This window comes from Myotis daubentonii, chromosome 10 (genome assembly GCF_963259705.1).
Source record: "Myotis daubentonii chromosome 10, mMyoDau2.1, whole genome shotgun sequence".
Classification (NCBI taxonomy): Eukaryota; Metazoa; Chordata; class Mammalia; order Chiroptera; family Vespertilionidae; genus Myotis; species Myotis daubentonii.
This window is the reverse complement of record NC_081849.1, coordinates 23,782,525-23,792,262: the sequence shown is the minus strand read 5'-3', so window position 1 is coordinate 23,792,262 and position 9,738 is coordinate 23,782,525. Positions and strand designations below refer to the sequence as shown.

Here is a 9,738-nt window from a genome sequence, read left to right as displayed (position 1 = left end):
TCTTAGAGTCCTAAATTTTTGGAGATTTACTTAAATTACTTTTATGAAAGTTGATGATCTTTCCTTATAACTTAATATAGTGTGTTCTGCCTTATGTCCCCCATCCCTGAAATTTGTATATATAATAGACCCTTAAGCAACATTGGTTTGAATCACATGGGTCCACTTAATAGGATTTTTTTTTTTCAATAAATACCTGTAATGTTTTGATCTGCATTTGGGAGCCCAAGGATGCAGAAAGCTGACTGTATGCACTGATCTATGCCATTTTCTATAGGGGATTTGAGCATTCTTGGATTTCGGTTTGGGACCCAAACCCCTGCAAATACTGAGAGTAGTTACGTTTTAGGGGAGTCAAAAGTTATACTTGGATTTTCTACTGTGAGGAGATTGGTGCCCCTAACCCCCATTTTGTTCAATGGTCAATATAGTATTTTCTTTTTAAAATTGAATTTAGAGAGAGAGAGGAAAGGAGAGGGAGAGAGAGAGCCTCCTGCACACCCCCTACTAGGGATGGAGCCCCAAACCCAGGCATGTGCCCTGACCCAGAATCAAACTGGCCATCTCTTGGTGCATGGGACAACGCTCAGCCAATAAGCCACAATGGCCAGGGCTGTACTATATTTTCTTTACATGCAGTATTTTAATGTCTTTAAATCTTAGTCTCTGAAGTACTCATTTCATTCAGTCTCTCATGATTGTAAATTAACATACACATTCTAATGCATAATAGACTGAACTGTGTTCCCCCAAATTCATATGTTGAAGCTTTAATCTTCAATTTGTCTATAGAGACGGTGCTTTTAAACAGGTGATTAAGTTTAAATGAGGTCATAAGGGTGGGGCTCTAATCCGATATGACCGGTGACCTTATTAAAAGAGGAAGAGACAGTAAGGCTGTTCAAGCACAGGAAAAAAAAAAAAAAAAAGGCCAGAGAGAAGGTGTCCAGCTGTAAACCAAAGGAGACAAGCCCTAGGAGAAACCAATTCTGCTGGAATCTTGATCTTAGACTTTCAACCTCCAAAACTGAAAAAAATTCTTTTGTGTAAGCCACCTAGTCTGTAGTGTTTTGTTAAGGCAACCCTAGCAAACTAATGTGTAATGCCAAGTAGCAGTAGTGCTCCTTATTAAGCCTTGAATAAATGCACAGTAATTTATAGATTGCATTAAAAGGGAAATTATCCATGTGTCTGTTGTGAATGACATCAAACGTATATAATTTCTTCTTAGGTAAGAGCCAGACATGGGGTAAGGAGGAGCCTGGTATTCTCAATTTGACTGTACATAGAACCCTTTCACTTTGAACAATTTTCAAGTTAGTTCATCTCTCAATCTAAAACTAGTGCAAAACACCATTGCTATTAAGACAATCTAAAAATTATAAAAATCCCACTCTAAAAAAAAATCTCTCAGATCTGTAAAACCACAGCATACCTTCATTTTCTCCATATGCAATACCACAAGGAAACGTCATTTTCTTCTATTGGACTTTAGGAACATTTTAAGAAAAATTTTGGTCTTTGGGACTTGCATGATGTAACAATTCACTAGCTTGTGATATGGGGTGTTTTTATTAGGGGCACACTTCTCTGCATCCTCAAGGGCACGTCCTCAGGCCCTGCCCATTCTGATGGTTGTCTGCCTGAGGCCTGCTGCTTCCTCCAGGCAGCTAGTGGGGAGCCCGACCTGGACCCAGGTGCCTCCCAATGCACCTGCCCTCCTTCCCCCAGCAGAGCTCCTGGAGGCAGTCATCAGAGCGCTTTTACTCTTACACCCCTGCATGGTTCGGCGACACACTGCAGGCGTTTGTATTTGTTCAATAAAACCAAACTGAACTCTATGATGAACTTTTCCCCGGGATTACAAGTTCTTCCAAAGAAAATGCAGGAAATTTAAATTTTTTTAAAAAAAAAACACCTCAAAACCACTAACAACTTTAACAAAACACATTTGAGTTTTTCTTGTTACTGCTGCACCTTCATTACACGGATATTTAAGAATTAACATGGGGTCGGAACATTTTTTTAAAAAACACAGTTGTGAGAAATGCTTTGTCATTGCTGATGGTGTCTGGACACATCACAACGTACTCTAACCGACCAATTAGCCACTCTACTGAATAAAATGTCTTAAAATGTGAGTCCATAAGTGCCCTAAAGAAGCTATAATTATATTAATACACAGAAATTTGCTTTCTTATAGTTATCAATGAGGATTCGGAACCTGGTCTGAATCTTTGCTGCTCAGTTTTCTCCCAGCACCTGAGCGCCAGCCACAAATCCGAGAGTGTTTCCCTGGTAACGCGTTCAGTTCCCGTCTCTCCCCGCCCCGCCCCTTCTCTTCTCGCGAGAAGAGAGAACCCGTTTTTCCGGTAACGTAGACCTGTAAGCAGGTCTCTTTCGCCTGACCGTTGGCTCCGCGCATGTGCAGTAGAGTTGGCGCGAGTCAGCGGCTTCCGGCTAGAGATCATGGTGCGTGTTCGGGGTCGTTTTTTGTGCTTCCTGGACGCAAATCCACGCGGGCCGCGGGAATTCAGGGCCCGCGCATCTACCGCGGGCTTAGCCAAAGCGGGGGGTGTGGCCCGGTGTCCCGCCACCCTTAGAGGAACGGAGGAAAGGCGATAGGGGTTGCCGAAGTTCGGACTGGGAGAGCCGGGCGGGAAGCCGGTTGGCCTGGGGAGTTTGGACTCCGGCCGGGTGGCGGGAAGGGCACTGCTCTGTGCGCGGGGCTGCGACTCCATGTAACTGGAACAAATCTTACACTTGTCCGCGAGAGATGAGGTCCAGCAAAACAAAGAAAATGCAAACCCCAATGTAGACCAAGGCCGAATGCATACTCCTCCCCACTCGCCCTCAGCTCCCTCACATGAACACTGGCCCTCCTAAAAGTTAAAAAGCAAACTGAGGTCTGTTTATCCACCTGCGTGCAGAGTGAAGAGCATGGGCAGTGAATGGCCGCTGCGGAAGGCGTTATTTAGGATGCTTTTAAAGCCTTACCTTGCAAAGGGGGTAGTGTCTCCCAAAACTTGGTATTGGGGTTTCCTAAATTAGCCCTTGGGCTAGTCCTTGTGACACATTTCAAAAACACAGTATAGTGCGATTGCAGACATGACCACCAACACACAAATTACAAGCTAAGACATTTTTACCTGTTGAAGCATGAAGCTGTTTTCTTAAGTGACCAGCCACTTCTTTGTTGATGACAGTAGATTGCTAATGAGGTTATAATTCAGGGTTCCCTTTTCATATCCGGATACTAAACTGTAAAACATGTCGGAAAGACATTTTAAAGACGAGGGAAAGTATGTGCAACTTTTACTTGCTGTTAATGAAGGACACGAGTGTGATTTCTTAAACGGAGTCGTTTCTTTTTGATTAATTCTGGTGCTCTCTGTTTTTGAATAGATGCAAGGGGAGTCTAGCCCTAGTGCTTCCCTTATTGACAGAACCATCAAGATGAGAAAAGAAACAGAAGCTAGGAAAGTGGTTTTAGCCTGGGGACTCCTAAATGTGTCTATGGCTGGAATGATATATACTGAAATGTAAGTTAATCAGGAAAAAAATTTTTTTTTTTTTTAAGAGGCCAGTGGTTGGCTCCACAGGTTTTTTGTGTGTGTGTGTTTGTTTTTATTTTGGTGTGTTTTGTATTTTAAAGACATTGAAAAGCCTTTCTAATTTTTTCAGGACTGGAAAATTGATTAGTTCATATTATAATGTGACATACTGGCCTCTCTGGTATATTGGTAAGTCATTAATTTTCACTGTGATTTAGAGTTACTGTCAATGAAAAACTGCACTCGAGTTTACCTCAGCTTAGTATCCATGCCTTCATCCAACAGGTATTTGAGTGCCTACTATGTTCCAAAAACTGAACGCAGCAGGAAGGGAACAAAGTCCCTGCCCTCATGGAAGGGACATTCCAGGAGAGGAGACGATCGCATTAAACAGTAGAATTCTAGAGAATAATGAGGTCTTGTGAAGAAAAATAGTTTGGGGGTAGTGAGATCTGTATGTGTTGCTCTCCCTGCAATGCCTTCCCTACTTCTCTAATTGTTCACCTTTCAAAACCAGTCAGATTTCTACAACATTGATGCCTTCCTCAGCCTCCTCGTTTCTTCATCTCCCTGTCTGCTCTTCAGTAGTCTTTGGGTATAGAGTCCTATGGCCATTACAGGAAATTCCATCGTCTAATGTACACATCAGTCTAAAGTCTGTGATAGAAGTAGTGTGGACAATGGAAGAGCAAGAGTTTTGGAATCTCCATACCTGAGTTAGAATCAACAATTAGCTGTGTGCTCTTGCAAAATCACTTTATTTCTCTAAACTGTTGGTTGATCTTTAAAATAAAGATGAAAGTGTTTATTGCACTAGTTTTAAGGATTAGTGATACTATTTTGAAACTTAGTAGTAAGTACCCTACACATAATAGACATTAAGTGGTAACTGCTAGGAAAAAAAAGTTTTTAATTTTGTTAATTGGCTAAAGTGTAAAGAGTTTTGTTTCCCCTTGTTTTCAATTTTGTTAATTTGCTTAGGTATAAAGAGTTCTGTTTCCCCTTTTAAATGTTTCACACACACACACCCTTTTTAAAAAATAAATAAATGAATTGTTGTTCTCTTACAGAGCTTGCTCTTGCATCTCTCTTCAGCCTAAATGCTTTGTTTGACTTTTGGAGATATTTCAAATATACTGTGGCACCAACAAGTCTGGTTGTTAGCCCTGGACAGCAAACACTTTTAGGGTTAAAAACAGCTGGTAAGTGTTTGCATCTTTTGCAAAGATGGGGGAAAGGTTGGCAATAACTCTTTCTCAGTTTAATTTTCCCTTTTTCTAGACTCAGCTGGAAGGGGCTTAGGCCATCTGGTTCAACTATATTAAGCAGGTCTATAATAAATTGTCTTAAGACCAATGACTATTATTCCTGTTTGTATAGATTAAATGAAATTAGCAATCAATAGCCTCCTGAAAGTTTGTTCTGTTTAATTATAATTAAAATTAAATTACTAATGCTTGCTGCATTGAAGCTAATTTCTTATTTTGAACTCTGGAAATGGTAAACAACTAATTTGTGTCTTTCGGTAATAATACTTTATGTAATTTAACAACCAAGTTCTCTTTACTTTCCTTTTTGTTTTGTTTTTTGAAGAAAAAGATTCAGTTCATTAAATCTGTTTTCATAGAAATGTTATTTATATACACACACATTTTATTTATTTGCCATTTATTTATGTTTCTTCTAGTTGTACAGACTACTCCTCCACATGACCTGGCAGCAACCCAAATTCCTCCCTCTCCACCTTCTTCAATTCAGGGACAGAGTGTGTTGAGTTACAGCCCATCTCGTTCACCCAGTACCAGCCCCAAGTTCACCACCAGCTGTATAACTGGATACAGCCCTCAGCTACAAGGTCTGTCGTCAGGGGGCAGTGGTTCTTACAGCCCAGGAATGACCTACTCACCCATCAGTGGTTATAATAAGGTAAGGACTCTTTTCTCTTGACCAGTCAAGTTATTTCAGAATTTGGAGATACCTATACAATCTATTGAGTTGAAATTCCTCATTTCATCAATGAAGAAATGGAGCAACAGTGGGTAATGGAGTTACCCAAATTGCCCATTTAAGAGCCAATAATAGACCCAGATTTTAGTTAGAAGTTTTTGTTTTTAAAAAACATATATTTTTATTGACTTTTAGAGAGAGAGGGACGGCAAAGGAGAGAGAAGAGAGAAACACCAATGTGCAAGGATATCGATTGAGCCCGAAACCTGGCATGTGCCCTGACCAGGAATCAAACCACTAACATTTTGGTGCATGGGAGGACACTCCAACCAACTGAGCCACCCAGCCAGGGCTATAAAGGATATTATAGGAAAATGTTTGGTTAAATTTAAATAAAACAGGGACATAAAATTAAAAATGGATAGTATTGTCATTTATGTGAAAAAAATACATTGACATAGCCATATACATGTAAAGATTTGAAAATACATAAAATGTGAAAAGGGATTATATTATCTCTGGGTGGCAAAGTTCTAAGTGTGACTTTTTTTTTTCATACTTTTTAGTTGTTTTAAAACATGCATATATTACTTTTTAAAAAATAGGCTTTATATTTAGAGCAGTTTTAGGTTCCTAGAAACATTGAGTGAAAGGTGCAGAGATTTCCCGTATGCCCCCTGCACACAGGCACAGCCTTCCCCAACTGTCAACATCAGGCGCAAGAGTGGTACAGTTGTTACAATTGAAGAACCTACACTGACACATCATTCTCACCCAGAGTCCATGGTTCACATTAGGGTCCACTCTTGATGGTACACATTCTGTGGGTTTGGTCAAATATACAAGGACATCTATCCACCATTATGGTATACAGAGTATTTCTACTGCCTTAAAAATCCTCATGCTGCCCTAACCAGTTTGGCTCAGTGGATAGAGCGTCGGCCTTGGTTGCGGGCACATCCCCAGGAGGGGGTGTGCAGGAAGCAGCTGAATCGATGTTTCTCTCTCATTGATGTTTCTAACTCTCTATACCTCTCCCTTCCTCTCTGTAAAAAATCAATAAAATATATTTTTAAAAAAAATCCTCATGCTCCGTGCCCCTCCCCATTCAGTGTCAGGATTCAGTGTCAGCCCTGAACCTTCCTTTCTGTAAGTTGAGGGGGAGAGGTATCATATCAGCAGCAGTCATCAACCCACCAATGGGATCTACTGAGTGATGAATGGATCGCTGTTTAAATGCTAAGAGTCACTGGCCTGACCAAACCACAACATGGCCACGGGGTTCCTGTAGAGATGGCCCTCAGTTTCCACCTTTCCCCAAAACATTTGCCTCTTGCCGGTTGGGGGAGGGGGTTTCTCAAAACCCCTGATTGGAGCCCATTGAGCTCTCTCTGCCTGTGTAGATAGGTGCTATGAAGTGGGGCTGGGGACCAAGAGCTGTTACTGCCATTTGGAAATACTTGCCTTGCGTAGATCCAGCCTTAATGTTTTTCTGATATCCTAGTGATAGCAGACCCTGCACAAAGTGTTATCAGAGTTAATACTGTGAGGAGACAAAATAATGAAAATAGTTTTACCAAAGAAAATGAACCATCTCATAATGTTTGCATTTTATCATTGATTTGAGTGCATCTTTAGAAAACTGAATGTAACAAAAACCCAGGACATTTTTGGAAATTGTACGCTCTCTAGCAACTTTGTGTGAATTTTTATACAGGCACTGTTTAATGAGTTATAAAATGTTTAAAAATAGAAAAAAAATCCACATGTTCCACTTATTCATCCTTCCCCCAACCCCTGACAACAGCTGATCTTTTTATTGTCTCCATAGTTTTTTTTGTTTGTTTTTTTTGAATCCTCACCTGAGGATATTTTTCCATTGATTTTTAGAGAGAGTGGAAGAGAGCAGGAAAGGCAGAGAGAAACACATCGATTGGTTGCCTCCCGCACGAGCCCCAACCAGGGCCTGGGTTAGGGAGGAACCTGAAACCAAGGTACATGCCCTTGACTGGAATCAAACCCCAGACCCTTCAGTCCTCAGGCCGATGCTGTATCCACTGAGCCAAACCGGCTAGGGCTGTCTCCATAATTTTGCCTTTTTCAGAATATCATATAGTTGTCATTGTACTGTATGTAACCTTCTCAGATTAGCTTCTTTCACTTAATATGCATTTAGTTTCCTTTATGTTTTTTCATAGCTCCTTTTAGTGCTAAATAATATCCCATTGTCCAGATGTGCCACAGTTTGTCTATTTACCTACTAAAGTAGGTTGCTTCCAAGTTTTGGCAGTTATGAATAAAACTATATAAACATTTGTGTGCAGGTTTTTGTGTGGACATAAGCTTCCAACTCCTTTGGGTAAATACCAGTGAGCACGATTGCTAGATGTATGGTAAGAGAATGTTTGGTTTTGTAAGAAACCATCAGGCTGTCTTCCAAAGTGGCTGTACCATTTTGCATTCCCACCTGTTGCTTCATATCCGGGTCAGCACGGTGGTGTCAGTGGTCTGGATTTTATTATTGCTGTATTACTTTTTGAAAGTCAAAAGCCAAAACAAAAGTAAATTTCAATTAAATAAAATAAAGGTTATTTTTATTTTGTATAGTTGGCAAGTTATAGTCCCTCTCCTTCTTCGTACCCTACCACTGTCGGACCCGTGGAGAGCAGTGGAGTGCGATCTCGCTACCGTTCTTCACCCACTGTCTATAACTCCCCTACTGACAAACACGACTACATGACAGACCTACGAACTTTGGATACTTTTCTTAGAAGTGAAGAAGAGAAACAGCATAGAGTTAAGCTGGGTATGTACATATATTTTTAGACCTAACATATATATGGTGTCACTTTACATTATCCTTAGCCTATTATTTCCGTTACTTGGATTACCCGTACATAAATGTTAAGCCTTTTTAACTTATATACCTTGTGTAGCATAGGAGAGAAATATATTTTGTTTTTATATGTTATGCAGTTAGAGTTAAGTTCCAAATTTAAGAAGTAAAATAAAGCTGAACTAACTGAGAAATCTTGAACCTTTCATCTACATTAAGATTGAAAGCTTTTTTATATAATGTAAGCTATAATTTCTATTTAAGTAGTCGGTATAGCAAAGCTCAGTGAAGTGGTAGTTGTCTCCTTTGGGAAGGTTGGTGTGGCCTGGAACGATGAAGGACAGAGCAGGGATTTACGGCGGAAGTGCTGCTGTTTTTCAAAACATTTTAAACTTATCTTTAATTTACCTTGGGAAACAATGTTAGAAAATGTTAATCTATTTGTGGTGGATTTGATTATTACAAAGTCAATTATTTGACACCAGATTAGGTTATTGAGCAGAGTAATGATTTTTCCCCCTCAGGAACTTTCACAGAAAGCACATCAGGTGCTAAAGCATGGCCACAATGAGGAAGCCAGTTATTGGACCATGGCTCTTTGTGTCACTTTAAATCTCTCCATTGATTTTTAATATAATTTGGCCTGGAATTGCCACAAATGTCAGAGAAACAAATCAATATTATCTTGTTATTTGTCAATGCATGCTATTTCTTTTAAATTTTGAGATATTTCAAAAACACTGAAAATTATAGGATATAGTACAAAGAACAATCTATTAACCCTCTGCATATCCTTGTCATAGCCAGAGCTTTTCTGACTTCCGTTTTTATTTCTTCTTTGACATAAAGGAGTTGTTTGGAAATATTGTTATTATTGATTAGTGTTGCTTTTAATTTCCAAATATATGAAATGAAAGGCTTGGTTATCTTTTTTCTAGTCTCTAAGTTGATTGTGCTATGGTTAGAGATTCTGATCTGTACCCTATTGATTTTTTGGTATTTTTTTCAGACTTGCTTTTAGGCCTGCTGTGTGATGACTTTTTATAAATGGTTCTTGTTATATTGAAAAAAATGCATAGTCTCAAATATCGGGCCCCATATTTGTTCATTTAGTAAGCTTTTTGGTGGTGTTCTTAAGTTCTTTATTAATTTTTGTCTGCATGGTCGATTAGTCACAAAGGAACTATGTTAAAAACTCTCACTGATTGTCTTCCAGTAAATATCTCCTCGTAATTGTGTCAAATTTGTTAAGTGTCTATGAGACTATGTTAAGTGCATGTAAATTCAGAATCCTTAATATCTTTCTGGCCAATTACTCCTTTTATCACTTGGGCTTTTTGCCTTCAAGAGTATTTTGTCTGACATTAACACAGCTGTAATGTTTTCATTTGGTTAGCATTT

The 9,738-nt window shown here is 39.5% G+C and overlaps 1 protein-coding gene across 1 annotated transcript in view; it reads left to right on the top strand.

Moving 5' to 3' along the window:
• The first annotated feature begins 2,382 nt into the window (after positions 1–2,382).
• TMEM209 (transmembrane protein 209) overlaps positions 2,383–9,738 on the top strand; it is a 30,312-nt gene continuing 22,956 nt past the window's right edge. Inside the window, exons 1-6 of the mRNA XM_059711792.1 lie at positions 2,383–2,472; positions 3,406–3,542; positions 3,685–3,743; positions 4,625–4,756; positions 5,242–5,480; positions 8,109–8,307. Coding sequence (XP_059567775.1) covers positions 2,470–2,472; positions 3,406–3,542; positions 3,685–3,743; positions 4,625–4,756; positions 5,242–5,480; positions 8,109–8,307 — 769 coding nt within the window. The 5' untranslated portion in view covers positions 2,383–2,469. The remainder of the gene's footprint in view (positions 2,473–3,405; positions 3,543–3,684; positions 3,744–4,624; positions 4,757–5,241; positions 5,481–8,108; positions 8,308–9,738) is intronic.